The following is a 19,643-nucleotide window of genomic DNA, read 5'->3' as shown; positions in this document are numbered from 1 at the left end:
CTTAAGAAACAAATTCAGTTTAAAAAGAGTAATAAAATTTTGAATTGGATATATGATATAATATTTCTTAATGTCTCGTGTGGTGCAAGTGTGGTGAAAAAGGGAACTTGTCTTTTTAAGTATACTGTTGAAACAACACGCATAAGTTAAAATCAGCTTTAAGTATTACCTTTATAAAAAGTAAAGTTAAAGTATATTTATAAGTATTACGTTTGTTAAAAGTAAATTTAAAGTATATTTGCGACTTGCTTATAAAGTTTTTATTGAGGTTAATAACTTAAAGAAAACTTTACGCTCGGCTGTCAGTATACTATTAGTCTACTATTATACTCTTAGTATACTATTATTACGGCTAGTATACTTTATAATACTTTATAATACTTTAAGTAACTTTAAAAAACTTTAAGTAAATTTTCCTAAGGGAATGTCATTTCTAAATTCTGATTTTTATAAATGCAAAAAATCAAAATTTTTAATTTCCAAATTCAAAATTGTAAATTTCAAATTGTAATTTCTAAATTCTCAATCTGTTTTCTATCGTAGACGGGCACTTGATCTTAGATTACTCACTCTTTGTCTCTTTCTAAAGCCTTGTGTCCACGATGCTAGAACTGTGTCCGAGTTTCGGTTTAAGCCAATGAAACTGCTACTTTTCTGTAAGAGCTGCAAGTTGATTGGCTTAAACCAAAACTCGGACGCAGTTCTAGCATCGTGGACACAAGGCTTAAAGCCCGGTGTCCACGCGATGCAAGAACTGTGTCCAAGTTTCCCGTTTAAGCCAATCAACTTGCAGCTCTTAAGCCTTGTGTACACGATACTAGAAATCGGTCCGACTTTCCCGTTTAAGCCAATGAAACTGCTGGTTTTCCGGTAAGAGCTGCAAGTTGATTGGCTTAAACGGGAAACTCGGACCGATTTCTAGTATCGTGTACACAAGGCTTTACAGAAAAGTAGCAGTTTCATTGGCTTAAACGGGAAACTTGGACACAGTTTTTGCATCGTGGACACCGAGCTTAAGGGGGACGTTAGAAGGAGACGAAGAGTGAGTTAATCTAAGGTTAAAACTGGCCACGCACACTTTTTCGTAACGGTAACAGTAGGCTTTCGACCAATCGCGTTGCTCGATTCGGGAACGTACGGCCCCGTACGTTTCCGAATCGCGTAACCCGATTGGTCGAAATCCTACTGTTACCTTTACGAAAAAGTGTGTGCGTGTGTGTGTGTGGCTAGCTTAAAGGCCATCGCACGTAACAAAGTTTTTTAGTCATAATCGTAAGGCCGTAAGAAAATAGACCAATCACAGTCGATTATTCCGCCTTGAGCTCGAAGAATAATCGAGTGTGATTGGTCTATTTTCTTACGGCCTTACGATTATGACTAAAACTTTGTTACGTGCAATGGCCTTAAAAGTTAACCGACACTTGTGAAAGTGGGCCTTACCTATATAGGTTTAAGTTAAACGACGTTGGTGAAAACGGGCATTAAACGAGCAGAGCGTTCATTCGATCGTTAACTTTAACCTACTCTGCTGACAAAAACTACTTGTCAGACGCAATTTTGCTAAAGAAAAGGGTTATTTCTTTTAGTATAAAGAATCTCATCCTGTACTCGAACCCATATCCGCGAGTTTTGGGATGACCCTGTATATAGTCGGTATTATTATAATAAATAATATATATAATCTATCGATTACTTTTTCGATTAAATTCAAATTAATTACTATTATTATTAATCTCTCTCTCTCTCTCTCTCTCTCTCTCTCTCTCTCTCTCTCTCTCTCTCTCTCTCTCTCTCTCTCTCTCTATCTATCTATCTATCTTACTCTTTCTAAAATTATATAATTATTTTATACATAAAAGACGACTGAAAAGCAATAACACATGAGGTAATTATTTTTCAAAATTTTAATTACATATCAATGTATTTATTGTTCAATTCTGTTCAATTCTGTTATTTTTTATTTTATAGAATAATAAAAAATTTAATTCAATGTAACGCTTATTTCGAATAAATTATATTTATTTCATAATACAATTTAATAGCGATACTTTAGTCGATCAAGATTTATTCTAATACAAGCACTTTGTATTTGAAATATAAAATAAATTCTTTATGTAACTTGTTTGAAAAAATATATTTAGATAAAATAAATTTTTAGTTGCGTACGCGCAAGTATAGGTATGTATGTGTCTGTATAATTTTTATATATATACATTCCATTGCGCTCATATGATTTTATCACAATTCTGTCACGCAACTTTTTCTCGCTTATCGGTTTATAATTATTGCTTCAAATAAACGTAAACATTTAAGAATATAATACTTGAGAAAAATATAGTCGGCTTAGCCCCGGTCTCCCCTATACATATACACATGTAAAGAAATATTTTGATAGAAACTTATTAATTAAGAGATGATAAATATAGTATAGTACGAAACACGTGTTAAGGCTCTGAAACTTTGAAGAAATATCAAACTAACAAGAATATAATGGTTCAAAGCGAATGAAGAATGCACGGGTTTTATACTACTATACGTCAAAACTATATCGAGTTTATACATAAAATTCCCATATGCATAAAGAAAATTCACATAAAGAATAATATCGATATAAGTCTCTCTGGATAATTCACGAATAAAAATGTACGTCACAAACTATACGTTACATTAAACTGGCAACAAAATTAAGAGAGTTCGGACGTAAAACGGTATAGTTTTAAATAAAAAAAATTTTGTATCAAAAACGTCTAAAGATCTTCGAAAACAGAATTTGTGTATCCGTTTCTTTAAGATTTTGATAATTGATATATCGATATTATTGCGAGAAGAAATAAACATCGCGCACAATCAAATATATAGAAAAGAGAAATAGAACAAAAATGGAAAATAATTCAGAAACATATAGTAATGCGTGTGAAATTTATAAAAATAAATTTGCCACTCTTTAATAATAATATGCTATAATTTTGTTATTGGATTTTGCTTTGCCAATTATATTCGATGCAAGTGCGTACGTACGATACTGTGATGAGGAAACTCTGTAAGAAAAAGAGTTGAAGAAACATTGCAAAATCTCGAAGAATGCTAACAAATATTAAGAAATAATAGAAAATCATATTTATTATTTTCCAATTATTTCTCAATCTCAAGTTGAATTTATTGGTATTCTTCGAGATTTTGTAAAAAAATTTCTTTGTCTCGTTATATACATGTACATCTAATTATGTGTGTGTGTGTGTGTGTGTGTGTGTGTGTATGTGTGTGTGTGTGTATTAATTGTCTAATTTTACATGAATGCAAAAAAAAATAATTTAGAATAATTTTTAACAATGAAAACTTTTGCATTTTTGTCAATTTGTTAAAAAAACAAATTAATGCAAGTAGTTTGCATTGGAAAGAAATATCCGATAATTACTTAAGGGGGTAGACAACTTTGACAAGCAAAAAATTTATTGATTTTTTTTTCAAATAAATATTTAAGAAATAACAATCTCTGAGTATTGGAACACAATTGCTTTCCTTCTTTTATTTTTCTCTCTTGCGTAATACAAAGTCGCGATATCCTGATGCATTTACACGATCTAATTAAAGGAGGTAGACAATCTTGACAAACAAATTATTTAAAATTAGAATTATTAAAGAAAAATTATTAAAAAATATTAATAATAAAGGAAATTATTGGTAACGAAAGGAAGCATATATAGTTTAGTAGCTGGCATGGTGGACGTGAAATCTCAAAAACGGCTCCAACAATTTCTTTCAAAAATTTTTTATAAGTTGTTGAAAACAAATTTTAAACGGTGTCGGAAACAGAATTTCGGAAAAAATTCTTAAAAAAAATTATATTTTAGTTGCAAAAAAGTATAAAATTGTATTTTCTTTAATAAAATTTAAAAGAAAAATTTTTGTTTTCAAATTTTGCTCTCAACACATTTTAGAGACACTTTTCTCTATAGGTTGTGAATCCGTTTTTCCATTTTGTTTTAGATTTTTTGCTACTTTGGAATCATGTCCACCACCAGCGAAAGAAATATTTATTTCTTAAATATTTAACTTAAAAAAAGAGGTCTATTTTTCTGCTTGTCAAGATTGCATGGTCTATACCTCCTTAATTAGATCGTGTAAATGCAGAATATCGCGACTTTGTATTACGCAAGAAAGAAAAATAAAAGAAGGAAAGCAATTGTGCGTAAAGAGAAAGAAATATCAGTTTAATCTAAATCACAGCACGTCCTCTTGTATTTTTCGTCTATTCAGTCCTTATATTGATAAAGATTGAGATCTGCATAACATCTGTGTATCTTATCTCTTATATATATATATATATATATATATATATAGATATGTGTGCAAAAATGAGCTCCACACTTCTTTCTCATCGTCATAAAAATGCAACAATTAACATGGAAGATTAAATTTGCGGTATTTTCGATTTCAATACCTTCGGTCCATTTCAGTTCGACAAGTATAATGCGAAATTTGAGGTGTACATTCATAGAATACCGTCATCTGTGTGCACGTATATCTCGTTAAAAATAATTGTTTGGAAATATAGCCTCGATTGAAATTGATACGTCAGCTCGATTCATATGTATGTAGGTTGTTGAACCGACATACGGGTCGGCATGACGGGTTACCCGTTCGTGCAGGCGCGCATGGTCGGTCACAGCTGCGTATTAGGCTTCGGCACATTATAATCACTCACATTATACATATAACGCGTCAAAAGTGAATGTAGCTGTGAATGACCATGCGCGCCTGCACGAATGAGCAACCCGTCATACTGACCTCCACCTGTACAGTCGCTGCAACATATATCGTTTAAACAATATATATGCACATATACAATATCGATCAATATATATAACTTTTTGCTTTTCTATCGAGCTGGCAAACGCAAACGTTCGTAGAAGTATCTTTTTGTATTCAATACTCATCTTGACTAGAGAAATGTTGAAAATTTTCTTCCCTCTATCTTGCCTGGGTTTATTCTTTTTAACGTCAAAAGTTGGTGTATTCGCGACATCGCACATAAATTTTTCCTTCTTTCGATCGAAGTATCAGGCAAATTCAACTAGACATTTTTACTTTTACTTAATGCTCCGATCGAGCGATATGTAGAAAGAAAGATAGCTTATCGATGCATCGTTGGCCGCATATATCGCATGTGTAAGGATCATCAAAACTGTGACAACCCATATGCATGGCGTACATGATCACGTTGCCGAATATAATCTCGCAGTAATGACAGATGAGCTCGGCATCGAATAAATCGGCAACGGCTTCGTCGTCCTTAGTGTCCTTGACCCTCTGATTTACTTTGCGGAAACCGGCCGTACTGTCTGGCGGAGACTCGAAAGACACACCTCCGTTTCGCCCTGGCTCTTCGTCCGTGTTCTCTTTTACCACGCGACGTTCCAACTTGATCGCTTTACCCTTACGTTTTCTGGTGCCGGTGACTTTTGGTGACGTCCCATCAATTTGCGCTAATGCCTGAAACCGAAACTGATTCTTTCCAATCACCTCGGCCATGCGGAGATCCAACGGCACGTTTGTAGAATCTCTAGTCGTCCGGTACTCTAGCTGGGTAGTTTTTACCGCCACGAATGTCGTCGAGGATTCGCTAGGAGCTTTCACGCTATCGGAAGAGTGATGTTCGCTCAAGTCGTTGTTAGTCGTGTCGAAATGAGTTACAGGCAGAATTTGAGCAAACATCTCCGGCATCTTGTTCCTGACATTTAAAATCTTTGCGTACTCCGTTAACGTACCGGACTGTGCGCGATCCGTTCTCCGTACATTTTCGTAGAATGTCGCGTCTTTGCGAAACGAAACGTGACTCGATAGATTGAATGCGGCAACCAAATCGCTGTAAGGGAACGTCGCGACAGATTGGTTCTTATTCATGCCACTTTGATTTCTCCAATGCCCATCGTTCATTCCGTTTATCGCGGTTACAGTTAAATAACGCCGAGCAATCGGCGAATGAAGTGACAAAAGTGCAGGAGAAATTACTGCTGAACCGAGCTGCTGATCGTTCGTGGTGATGGTCGTCGCGACAGTACTCTTTGATTCCTCCTGCTTTTTAGCGGAAGCGAATGGCTTCTGCTTGGGCCCGCGTTTGGTACCGTAGACGTCGATGATGGACAACGGATTCGGCGAACCGTCAGCGTTCAACACCATCGCCGGCTGATGTTCCTTCTTTCGCAGGTGTTTCTTTAGCGCGTTGCAGAACTTGGTCTTGTATGTACAGTCCGCGCATCTGTACGGATAGATGTTCGAGTGCTTCTTTAGGTGGCTGGTCAGCATTGATTTGCTCACGCACGTGTACAAACACTTTTTGCATTTAAACGGTTTGGAGCCGTCGTGAACACTGAGCCAGTGATGGTTCATGTGATGCTTGTACTTGGTAACGAAAGAGCATTTGGAGCATGTAAAGCCTTTGATGTGGCAACGCATGTGCTCCCAATATTCCATTTTCGTGCTAGCTATGAAATTGCATTGCTTGCAATTCTTAGCCTCTCGGAAGCTTCTGTCTCGCCTCCTGTTTACGTTGTTTTCACGCGGATTCACGCGGTAAGCACGAAGAGAAGACTCGTCGGTCTGCTCTGTCTCATGTTCCGTTAGGGTGAAAGAGGAACAGCTGTCGCCGTGTGGATTTAAAGGGGATTTAAGGGCTGGTAAATGCGCAAGAACGGCTTTAAGATTGGAATCGTTGCGTTGTTTCGGCGTGCAACGGCTAATTAGATGCTCGGTAAATTCTGGCCTAGAAATTAACGAATCTAACAAATATTTGCCCTCGATATTTACTAATCTAATATTATTATGATTTTGATTGAATACGTTACTAAATAATATCATTCGTCACATTCGAGATCATCCATACATATCACATAACGTATAAGCTTGAAATAAAATGCCTATATGTACGGTGTTTATGATTACTTACAAGATTAATCGTATAGCGTATACCTGCTTGACGTTGCGAATACACACAACGGACGCTGCAGAATGTCTCGCATAGGATTGATACTCTCGCTGGATAACGGTATGATATTTGACACGGTGCTCGACGATCGATCAGCTTGATACTTGTCCATGATATTCGGATGCCGCATAAATTTCTTGGATAAATTGAAATTTTTGTAGATGGGTCGTACTCGGCTATACCCGGCAGACGAGTGACAATCTACAACCTGCCGTAAGAAACGATCGTTCATTTCAGTGGCGAATTGGAGTTGTTTGTTCAATGATCGGTGAAAACCGATCGAAATCAAAGAAACTGCTCTCGTCCTTCAATTCTTTTTTTTCTGTAAAAATATGAGATCGTCCAAGTATTTCTTTTTTAAAGAGACTAACGTTATAAAATTACAAGTGTCAATATCGAAGAATTTGTAATAGTACGTATAACAAATAGTTTGACTAATCAAGCGATAAATATGTATCTGAAAACTTTCAGGAATTTGTGGAACAATTAATTTTTTTCTTTTATCTAATAACGTGTATAACGACTAATGTGTATAAAGACAGACTTTGAATATCCCTTTGAGAAATATATTTGTAAACGACGAATACGAAATTTCAAAATATACTTATGGATATGTTACACATATATGTATGTACACGTCTGTGTGTGTGTGTGTGTGTGTGTGTGTGTGTGTGTGTGTGACATGTAAATGTAACGATATTATACGTCCTTTTCTGTAATTACGGAATACCGTACCTAGAACAGCTAGAATCATTTACGTAGTGACCAGGTTATAATATAAAAAAGAAGAGCGTTTTTGTTATTTAGAAAAAGAAGACATATATTCTTAAAATAAGGCTAAAAAACATACAAAGTTTAACGTTATTCGCTTTTTTCGTTTTTCTACAAAAAATACCTTTCCTTTTTACGACTTTTTATACCAGAATACTCCTCAAGAATGTAAAAAGATTTATTAAATCTAAACTTCAGTTTACTACCAGTTGTAAGAAACTTTTATAATTGTTTCACGTTATGTATATATATGCATTTATCTTTTAAAATAAAATTTGAAATATGTAAAATATAAAATTCTTGTTTATTACAGTTTTATTGTTTGATCTCAAAACTCACAATTTATTTTCATTGTTCCATATTTGATACAATTGTTAAGTTAATTAAAAGTATAATATGGTGCAATTACAAATATAGAAGACAACCAAGATTTAATTAGAAAGGAAGCTTGCGCGATTACTCACCATAATATTTCTTTATTCTTATAGGCAAACATGGTTTTCGGATAACGGAGAGACATCATTTTTCCTTGACAATGGTCCAATATTGTTGATTTCAAGTGGTATTAAAGGATATATACTTGATTCTTTTTATCTCGTTGGAATCTTTGAAACGTAAAATCGGAGAAATTAACAACTCGACAAGTGACAATATCACACAAGACATTCATAAACATAAAACTTTTGTATTCCAGACTAAATATTTAATTGTGTCAAGTAAAAAGTAAAAGTTACAAATTGCACATATTAATTATTAGAATTAACCTAGTAATATCAAATAATTTTAGCAAATAAATGAAAACTAAGAAATTAAAAATAATAAAAAGAGAAGAAAAAGTACAATATTAAAAGTGCAAATATTCAAGTAATATAAATATAGTATAATATACCGTGTATGTATACATTGTATGTGTAAAATATGTGCAACAAGAGTAACTCTTTTGTTTTTAATAGCCTCCATTGTGAAATCAAAAGTATATTTATGATCGATAAAAATCAATGAACACTATTCTTTGAAATATTTAATATTCAATGAATAAAAGGAGAGTTTTACTTTCAACATTTTTCCGCTACGATATCTTGCAAAATTCGCGTGACCAACATTATATCTTCTAGTCAAGGTCGAACCGACGTAGTAGTATTTCGAAATTCCAAGCGAGACATATATATACTTCAAGATCATAACAATGAATAGAAGAACGCGACGGAAGGAGGGAACGATTTTCCATTGAAATTTCAATCGGTAGACATTACAGGATCGTAGAATCGATTATACGCGCAGCAGAAGACGATAATGTGAAAATCGTCGTCAAGTTTGATATACAATATTTAATCTATAGCGTAACACTTTATGCGAATAAAGAGTAAAAAAAAATGATAATATATTAAGCCATGAAATTATACATTAGTATAATTTATTATATATTTAGTCTCACGTATTCAAGAAATAAAAGCAAATTGAAATCTTAGTAATCTGAACATATCGTTAAATAACATAATGAGATAAAAACATAAGGATATAAGATTGTCAAAAAATGGTAAAAAAAGTAATAATTTTATTTTCTCTCTCTTAATAATTTATACTTTTAAAAGTTTATATTACATTACTGTTTTTTGGGTGCTTTGACAGAATAGAAAAGAATTGACCGGTTATCAAATCAAAATTAATAAGTAAAGTTTAATTTTCTTTTTTCACTCTCTTTCGGATATCTATGAGTTTATTGTAAATCGATACTTACGCGACGTGTGCGTAAACTAAATAAACAGTTTCAATGTTCAAGAATCAAAACAGCGTATCTCGAAGAAAGTATAAATGAAGAAAAGAATTCAAAACCGCACTCAAGTTAACGAACAGCTTCGAAAACAAAATTCCTCGCTCTTGTTCTTATAGACGCAGTGCTTTCAAATTTGCGAACAACACCGTTTCTTCTTCTTTGTGTTGCAAAATTTTTTTTCGCAGAGTTTTAGTTTTAGAATAATATTTGATAAAATTTACAATTAATTTAGTAAATCGATAGATCACGTCACATGCGATTGTGAAACAATTTACAACATTAATTAATCCGCTTAAATACAATTTAAAAGATAACAAAGAAAGAAATTCTACTTTATAGATCATTATAGTAATGAAAAATAATTATTCGATCGAACCTGATGCATCTCAGAGTCATCTCAGCTCGGCACCGCTCAGAGATTCTCTTTGATTACGAGAGGCATTTAAAAGTGCACAACACTTTTAAATATATCAAAAAACCACCCAACACTCAGTTAAAGCCACAATATGTTATCACGCGTTATTCTTACATATGCACCGATATGAATTTATGAACGTTGAATATTTTAAGGAACGACAAGTGAGCTCGAACTATAACAACGACATTCCAAGTCCCAAAATGAAATAGCCATTTATTCTTGGGTCTTGCCGATGGGGTAGTGTCATCTTCCCTCTCTCGTCCGTCTACCCAATCACGATCCATCTATCCTATCCTTCGGATTAATAGACGATTCGGCAAACGCTGTTCTCCATTCTCCCACTTTTCTCTCTCTCTCTCTCTCTTTCTCTCTCTCTCTCTCTCTCTCTCTCTCTCTCTCTCTCTCTCTCTCGACAATGATGGCTACTGAACATATCTTTTGCCAAAAAGTTACCTACTATTGCTCCATCTGCTGCGTAAATAAGTCTCTTATTTCAATTGCTTGTTGTTTCGGTAAATATTTAAAAAATTATTGTTTCAAACTCGCTAATTAATTGTGCATCAATTCTTTCAAGAGTTTTTATATATATATATATATATATAATATATTCCGATTTACTTTTACATTTTTGTGGAAATTAATATTTACTTGTAAGATTTATGGTAGAGAAGGAGAAATAATTTTTAATACATATATATAATAAAACAGGGTTTATTAATTCTACAGATCGTAAATTTCATGTTTTCTGAAATAAGTATATATTAGAATGATAAAAGATGGCATTATCTTGATATATTTTACACACACACACACACACACACACACACACACACACACACACACACACACACACACACACACACACACACACACACACACACACACACACACACACACACACACACATGCACCATTAATAGTATTATTTAACGTCTTTAAAAAAATTGATTTCATTATTTTTAGGAAATAAGTTTGCATCTCGTTACAGAAATGTAAATGCAATTGATTGTCACGTTCTTCGTGAGACAGGATTAATCCAATGCAACATATTTTTATCTTTTTTTGTTTAAGTTGTGAATAGAAAAATATTTTCCTGAACTTTGAAACTTCGTGTAGGCGTGCAAAAAGGGTTGGGCGCAGCTGTTGAAACAATTGTTATTCTATTCAGGTAAGAATATGTATGGAATGTAGCTTTTAAGAACAATGCTTGCTTAAGATAATTGTTTGCATTTATTTGATCGCGGATGAGTAACAATATGGAAGCAATGGCAGTAATTCAAATAACATTTTTTTATTTTCTACCATATATTATAAACCTCTTTCTTTTAAAGAAATATGAATAATAGAATATACATTTTTTAATATATTATATGTATATTTAATTAAATACTTTTTATTTATTTATTTATTTATTTTTCTTTATTTCATGAACAAGAACACAAATTCTTAACGGTACATATATGTAATTATTATAAATATAAGATCTTGTGAAAAAACAAATATGAAATACTTTCGATTTTGTCCGAACGCGACGAGCAAGAGCTCAAGTTTGAAATTATTGTGAATTTGCAATTAGGTATTACGAAAAATTCGATCAAATCTACAAAACTTGAAATGACAATCTACGATAGACTATTGTTATTGTAAGGATCATCACCGGTCGGCCCTTTGTCACGCGGTAGAGCGCAGGCTGCAACGCGCAAATGGCGTTCTTTTCTATATAAGGACAAACAACACAGCTGACCTATGCTGATGGCTTTGACCTATTCTTATAGTTCATCTGCCGAAACTACTACTTTGGTAGTGGAATGTCTCATATGTTTTCACGTTATAAGTTTTCAACGTATGAATCAATTTTGCTGAATTGAATAGATATTGGAAATATAGCGTAGGTATTTCTTGGTCATTTTGATAAAAAGTTTGATTACTGCATTTATTATTAAAGGTAACTTTGACCAAACTCTGATTTTTTTTAAATTTAATCGATTAATAATTTATCAGGTAATACGTACCTAATACAGTTTATAATTGTTAATATGGATAGAATACCTATTTTTGATACATGGAAAAAATTAGATTAAAAACAACGAATTGTAAAGTTGGAAATTTTACTGAAAGCAATTTTGTTGATACAAATAATTGCCGATTAAGTTAAGCAGAATTTGATTATTTACTACTAGAAGAATATCGATTATATTAGACTTTGTAATAATTTTATAAGCTAGAACATGATCTAGCTTACAAGAATGTGCTATAAGAATATGTTGTAGCTTGTAAAATTATTACAAAGTCTAATATAAACGATACATCGGTTCTCTCTCTCTCTCTCTCTCTCTCTCTCTCTCTCTCTCTCTCTCTCTCTCTCTCTCTCTCTCTCTCTAGACAACATGTAAATAGCTATTTTATGAGAAATGTGAAGGCCAAGTTTTATATGTAACAATTTAATGCTTATTATTATTATTAATATTTTATTAATAAATTATAAGATTAGAACTTTAATAAAAACTTCAATAATATAACTTAATAATTTATATTGAGTTTCTTATATATTTGATATTATTAAAATTAAACTTAAAAATTTTGGATAAAGTTCCGAAAACGGTCCACCTCCGATTTCGATAAAACTTTGTAAAAAGCCTCATTTTAGGTTAAAATAAAAGCCTTTAAAGCGAAATTTGGCGACTTGTACAATAAAGTCATTTTTAAAAATAAAATTGTAAAAGAATAGTTGGTGTGATATTTATTTAGTTTAGGGGAGTAACTTGATGCGAGACCTTGACCTTGACATATATTATAGAGACCACTCTCCTGAGTAACCTTCTAAAAGCTTTAACCGTCGTTTGTTATTTATAAAAAAATTACAACAAAAAGTTTAAGAAATATAAAAGTTTGTGTCAGTGCTAAGAAAAGTAATTTTGCTGCTATGTATGTACAGGGTGCAAGGGTGCAAGGGTGGGTGGGAGTGAACCTCACTTCGCGTGAAAAGTTGGAAACCCGTGTGGGACATGTTTTCAATGCTTTTGAATCAACATGAAAACTTTTAAAGTATGATTGCTGACTTGAACAGAAAGATCACACGTTTAAAGTAAAGTGAGGAAAAGTGTTTATAAATATATAATGTAATATTTACAACAATTTTTAATATTCTGTAGAATTATTAAAATCTTCCTATTCTTTTTATTATTTTATCTTGAAAAATGGCTTTGTCATAGGAGTCGTCAAAATTCCCTTTAAAAGCTTTCACCCGAAATAAAGATTTTTACAAAGTTTTAGCGAAATCAGAGGTAGACCGTTTTCGGAACTCCATCCTTAATTTTTGACACAAAAATTGTTTAGTATGTACATACATAAGAAGAAATTATAGAATTTATTTTCAAAATATTTAAAATGTTTCTAAAAAACAAACTTGGAAAAAGCAATCTGAAGAATATTAATTAGTAACAAGTTTGATCAGTTGTCCAATGGTTTGAATCGCGCTTTACAGATTTTTCTTTTTCCTTTTTTCATTGTTCTTTATTCTCTCTTTTTGTCGATCTTCATTTTATATCTTAATTAGGAGGCTATGCGGATCAAAGAATTCTCGATACCTACTCATGAAGTGGCTGAATTTATTCTATCGTTCTATCTATAATTCCGCGAGTTCTCATTATCTTATTTTTCAGTTGTCGGCCATTATTCAATTTTTCGCAACGTTTCTTACATTTTCTATAGAAACGAAAGATTATTCGTCTTTTTCTCTCTTTGTTTGTCTTATACATTTCTCGTGCACGCATTTACCGCGCATTTATTTTGCACACGCAGCACAAGATATAAAATATAATATTATTACATACCATTGATGACGGTTAATATTAGGCAGAGTTTTTAATTCATGGATTTATTGTAAAAAATTTTTTAGGAAAAATAATTTTCTTTTTATATGTATTTATAACAAATTATATGTTAACGATGAGATTTCGCTCGATAAAACAACAGCAATATAAATACAAAAAACGGCCAATTTCGAGCACTTCAAGATGTTAAAAATGTATTAAATAATTTCGAAGTATACAGTCAGTCGACGTTTCGGCCTAACTTGGCCTTCTTCAGGACATTAAAAATTCAAACCGGTAAACGCATTACAAAACTCTTCTTCGCTTACATTAACTGAATCAAATCACAAACGCTACTATTTAAAATATTTGGATCTCGCCGAGGTATGTGGAGAATTGGTCATAATGAAGTCAGAAGTAATAATCAAGTGTTCGTCAAGTTCAGGACATTAAAAATTTAAACCGGTAAACGCATTACAAAACTCTTCTTCGCTTACATTAACTGAATCAAATCACAAACGCTACTATTTAAAATATTTGGATCTCGCCGAGGTATGTGGAGAATTGGTCATAATGAAGTCAGAAGTAATAACCAAGTGTTCGTCAAGTTATCCGCCGATTCACTTTGTCGCCGGACCGTCTTAGTGGCAACTAAACCGAAAGTTAAAATTTGAAATAACCACTAAATTAATAATTGAGTCTCAACTCACGACTATCAAACTCACATAAGCGGTCAACCAACAACGACGTGGGTGAATTCCTTCCATCACATCTCAAAAGCGTGTGTTCGTCGCAAAAGATAACAGACGACTGGGGCAATACTCGCATCGCAAGGGCACAATAACCCATAGTTAATGTTGTTAGAAGAACATTTAAGATAACCGATACAAAATATCGAAATAAGCATCGTTCAATAGTTCAGTGTCCTTGTTTAAATTTATACCATTCTTCTGCTCTTTAATATAAATCATTTCAGCAGTCAATCTCTTTTTATAATTATGTTCGATTTCTAGATTGACTGCTGAAATGATTCATATTAAAGAGCAGAAGAATGGTATACATTTAAACAAGGACACTGAACTATTGAACGATGCTTATTTCGATATTTTGTATCGGTTATCTTAAATGTTCTTCTAACAACATTAACTATGGGTTATTGTGCCCTTGCGATGCGAGTATTGCCTCAGTCGTCTGTTATCTTTTGCGACGAACACACGCTTTTGAGATGTGATGGAAGGAATTCACCCACGTCGTTGTTGGTTGACCGCTTATGTGAGTTTGATAGTCGTGAGTTGAGACTCAATTATTAATTTAGTGGTTATTTCAAATTTTAACTTTCGGTTTAGTTGCCACTAAGACGGTCCGGCGACAAAGTGAATCGGCGGATAACTTGACGAACACTTGGTTATTACTTCTGACTTCATTATGACCAATTCTCCACATACCTCGGCGAGATCCAAATATTTTAAATAGTAGCGTTTGTGATTTGATTCAGTTAATGTAAGCGAAGAAGAGTTTTGTAATGCGTTTACCGGTTTAAATTTTTAATGTCCTGAACTTGACGAACACTTGATTATTACTTCTGACTTCATTATGACCAATTCTCCACATACCTCGGCGAGATCCAAATATTTTAAATAGTAGCGTTTGTGATTTGATTCAGTTAATGTAAGCGAAGAAGAGTTTTGTAATGCGTTTACCGGTTTGAATTTTTATTGTCCTGAAGAAGGCCAAGTTAGGCCGAAACGTCGACTGACTGTATACTTCGAAATTATTTAATACATTTTTAACATCTTGAAGTGCTCGAAATTGGCCGTTTTTTGTATTTATAAATTATATGTTCTTACGTTATATTCGTTCTCTTCTATAATATTTTTTATTACTATATTTGTATCTATTTTAAAACGTTTTCATATATAAAGTTTAATTTTTAACACACTTTCCAAATATTATCTAACTGTAATATTGAAAATTAATGTCAATAACACAAAGACGGTAGTTTAACTGCAATCAATATTGGAGAGCGTCTTTATGACGTAAGGACATGTGTGCTTATTTGCGCAGCAATTCGCACAAACTCTACATTTTGTCGTGCTATGTGAGACCGATTATGAGGGGTCCAGACACAGTCGTAACCTGATAAATAAGCAGCAGAAGGTCATAAGAAGGGTCAGTCGATCGGACAATACCGTGTGCACGACCTTTTCACCCCGGGGTTAATATGTGGGCGCCTAAACATCGGCAGCCGGACAATGTAAAATTTATAGGACGATTCATTACATACACGACTCGCATACGCTATCATTGTCCTCTTCGATTTCAATAGACACCGGCCAAAGGAAGAAATTGCAGAACGACCGGCTGGCTGAAATATATTGCAAGCGGTGAAAAAGTGTTCAAAAAACGTTCAAGTTCCAAGGAAAAATAAAAACACTTATCATATTGGTCCAAGCTATCCATTAAGCCTAGTTAGAACTTGATCCGTTCACTGGTTATAGAGAGATCTCAAAATCTCGGGTACTAACAACTCATGATTTTTGACAAGGTAAAAGTATATCAAAAAAATTAATATATTAGAACAGGGTGTAGTGCGTTTACGCGTAAAATATAATTTTACAAATATACATATATATGTATTTTTATATTTATATAATATAAAGAATAGCAATATATAATAACATTGAATATAATAATAGTTATAATAATATAGAATCACGTCTCCTATTTTTGAAATTGATTAAATACGTGTGGATTAAGACGTATTTATTGAATACGTATACGTGTAGGTATATTTAATCAATTTCAAAAATAAGAGACATGGTTTTATATTATGACTATTATTATATTTAATGTTATTATTACAATTTTGAAAAAATTAATAATTATTTTTCACTAATCATTAATTTTCAAATAAGTAGTAGTTCATTTTTGACAAATTATTAATTATTTTAATAATAAAGAATTTAATTCTATTAATTACCAATTTGCAAACAAAATTAATTTATTTTCGCTGAAATACTAATTTTCGCGTAACTAGAAATTTTTTTCTGACAAATTATCAATTTTTTAAGTATTGCGTAATTCACTTTTACCCAAACATGATTAATTTTTATGTAATTAGTAATTCTTTGTGACTAATAACTAATTTGTCAATTTAATAAAAATTTAATTTGTTATTGTTAATTTCGTGAATCAAAAACTGAAAAAAGGAATATTTCTTGTTTTACAATTTACATAAATGACATGTTAAACATAGTTTACATTGTATGCACGTAGATGTGGACTTTTATATTTTACGCGTAAACACTCAACCCTGTCTCATGTTGAATTTACTCCAGGTGATAACATACATATAATAGTATATTGTGATACAAGTGCGCGAAGTTGGCTATTGCTCACGAGTGCGCGGAGCGCACGAGTGAACAATAGCCAACTACGCACGCACGTGTATCACATACTATTTTGTATTACAAGTGCGCTTAAAAGTGCGTGGAGCGAAATTTACGTGGACGATATCTCTGTTAACTTACGCGAGTGCGCGAAGCGCACGAGCAGACATAAACCTTACACATGAGTGCGCGTAGCGCACGAGTGATATGTATGGGGGATGGGGCTTCGCCCCCTTCCCCGGTCAGGGGGGGTTCGGGGGGGGCTTCGCCCCCCCCGACTTTGATTAACTAATATCAGTTTTAAAAATCGGTGTAGTGTGTGTTTATGGAATAAATTAACAAGTTTGTTAATATATTAAAATTGTTATTTATATTTATTTTGAAGTAATTATAAAATAAAAATACAAATAAACAATAGTTTTTTAAAATATATAATTTACATATAAATTATATGAATGCTTTGTAACTAAAAATATAAACTTTCTTTTGAAACTGAAAATAATATCTGTATCTAATTGTAACTACGAAATAAATTATTTTACGTTTTTTTGTTCAAATATATTAACATTTTGAGGATTATTAATATTAATGATATAAGTAACTTTTGTTTCATTGTCAGGTATATTTAATGTTTTGTTTAATATGTCTGTTTTCTTTATTTGAAGTATTGATCTTAATGGTTTCTGTGTGTTTTTGTGCATAGTTTTTTGATGTTGATGGATTTTCATGCACGTTTTTTGATGTTGATATTTCAGAACTGGGCTTATTTGTTAGTGACTTCGTTATTTGATTACAAATTTCCTTTTTATTATTTAAAGAGTCTTCCACATATCCTTCTGCAACTGCATTAGATTTCCAGCCTCCATGACGCTTGAGTGTTATTAGGTCAGCTCCAGAATCTACCAACAACGTGGCGGAAGTGCGACGGAAAGTGTGACCTGTAGGAATTAAAATATTTTTTGTTTCAGGCATATTTAATATTTTGTTCAATAAGTCTATGTTTTTTTTATTTAAAATTGATATTTATGGTTTTTATGTGTTTGTTTCATACCTGTGTATAATTCAGGCTGTGGTAGCTTTAGATATGATGCTATGGTTTGTGGCATTCTACCAAATTTATTTATTCCAATTGGCTGTTTAGTGCATTGTCCGTTGTAATAGTTTAAAAAAAACCTTGAAGTTTGGATATTTTTTGGTCTTAAAGCTGTATATTTTTTATAAAAGTTGTAGAAATTCTCATCGGATATTACAAAGGATCTTGGTTTGTAGTTTTTTGTTTTTGGAATTTTGACTAGTAATATGGATCCTTTGTCTTCAATATCATTAATTGTTATTTGGGTTAATTCTTCCCTTCTGCATGCGCCACAAAGTCCAAATATCATAGCTACCTGTAAATACGTTTATTGAGTAAATGCGTTAATAATTTCTAACATTTTTGGTTAATTATGGAAATTTATTTGTATATTTGATTTTGAATATTTACCTTTGTATCTAAGTATTGTTGATCAGAAGCTTTATTAAGAAATTCATTAATTTCTTCTGGTGTTAAAACTTTGGATTTTTTTGGCTGGAATCCTCGTGATTGCTTTTTTAGAAATGGGACGAGTTTTTGGTAATTATTAATATTAATGTTATTGTTTATGTTCAGTGTGGTTTTCAGCATTGAGTAAGTTGCCCACAAAGTAGTTGGCTTGTGATTGTGTGATAATTCTGATAAATATGCTAGCAGTATATTTTCGGAGAATGATTTTATCTTTTTTTCAGCTCTCCAGTCCATAAATTGTTTATAAGCCTTATTATATTTCTGTTTTGATTTTTGAGGTATGAGATTTTCAGTTGCATTTTTAGCAGTTTGCTTTATTTCTGCCGGTGTGAGTGGGCTATCAGTATCATTCTCAGATGTGATTTCTTGCTGATGATTCATGTTGTAATAATTTACGTCTAAATAATATCGTGCAACACCAAAAGAATGCGTATATGACACGACTGGACACGACTGATGACTAGCATTTGACAGATTGTTGTAAGGTTAGCTTTGGTTACGAATTAGCTTCGTCTGCTGGGAGATGGCGTTACGTTAGAGTGCAGTCCGGATAACTAATACCGGACATCGGGCATGTTTCATTGCTTGCGGGTGGCGCTCATGCCCGTGGGCAATACATTGTCCACGCTCGAGCAACTAATCACATGCCCGTATTTCCATTACCGTACCGTTTTGCTTCCTTTACTGCATTGATGACGTCACGGCCCGTGGAAACGACATTTCCGTGAAGTAATTGGCTTACCGTGAGAAATAGGCTATTTCTCGCACAGAAATCCGTGAAATAAAGGGCACTTTTCCGCGCACATGTGATACAAAAACCTGAAAAAAGAACAGATAATATCTTATTATTATTTACATATAAATTATCATTCGGGATCTATAATCCATGGTTTTACTTATCTTTTGTTCGGTTACCTTTAAAAAATGATAACCTTGATATTTATATATAAT

At 32.8% G+C, this 19,643-nt stretch overlaps 2 protein-coding genes across 3 annotated transcripts; both read right to left on the bottom strand.

Moving 5' to 3' along the window:
* Positions 1–2,900: 2,900 nt before the first annotated feature.
* Positions 2,901–10,135, bottom strand: LOC139772269 (protein hunchback-like). 2 transcript variants are annotated; one of them, XM_071705802.1, is made up of 4 exons: positions 9,907–10,135; positions 8,221–8,361; positions 6,970–7,307; positions 2,901–6,763 (listed from the first exon to the last, which is right to left on the bottom strand). In XM_071705802.1, exons 3-4 carry the CDS (start codon positions 7,215–7,217, stop codon positions 5,095–5,097), a joined length of 1,917 nt encoding a protein of 638 aa, XP_071561903.1. In that variant the 5' UTR covers positions 7,218–7,307; positions 8,221–8,361; positions 9,907–10,135; the 3' UTR covers positions 2,901–5,094. The 2 variants fall into 2 exon arrangements, with proteins under 2 accessions (XP_071561903.1, XP_071561904.1); XM_071705803.1 differs by having other exon boundaries at positions 6,970–7,193.
* Positions 10,136–17,698: 7,563 nt separating this feature from the next.
* LOC139772388 (uncharacterized) lies at positions 17,699–19,168 on the bottom strand. The gene is made up of 3 exons (XM_071706061.1): positions 18,633–19,168; positions 18,201–18,537; positions 17,699–18,087 (listed from the first exon to the last, which is right to left on the bottom strand). The coding sequence occupies exons 1-3, from the start codon at positions 19,071–19,073 to the stop codon at positions 17,765–17,767; spliced, it is 1,101 nt and encodes a 366-aa protein (XP_071562162.1). The 5' UTR covers positions 19,074–19,168; the 3' UTR covers positions 17,699–17,764.
* Between the last annotated feature and the right edge of the window lie 475 nt (positions 19,169–19,643).

This window comes from Temnothorax nylanderi, unplaced genomic scaffold, assembly GCF_030848795.1.
Source record: "Temnothorax nylanderi isolate EJ_2023f unplaced genomic scaffold, tnyl_v1.0 TNYL_tig0048_pilon, whole genome shotgun sequence".
NCBI classification, from domain to species: domain Eukaryota; kingdom Metazoa; phylum Arthropoda; class Insecta; order Hymenoptera; family Formicidae; genus Temnothorax; species Temnothorax nylanderi.
This window is presented reverse-complemented; position numbering and strand designations above follow the sequence as displayed.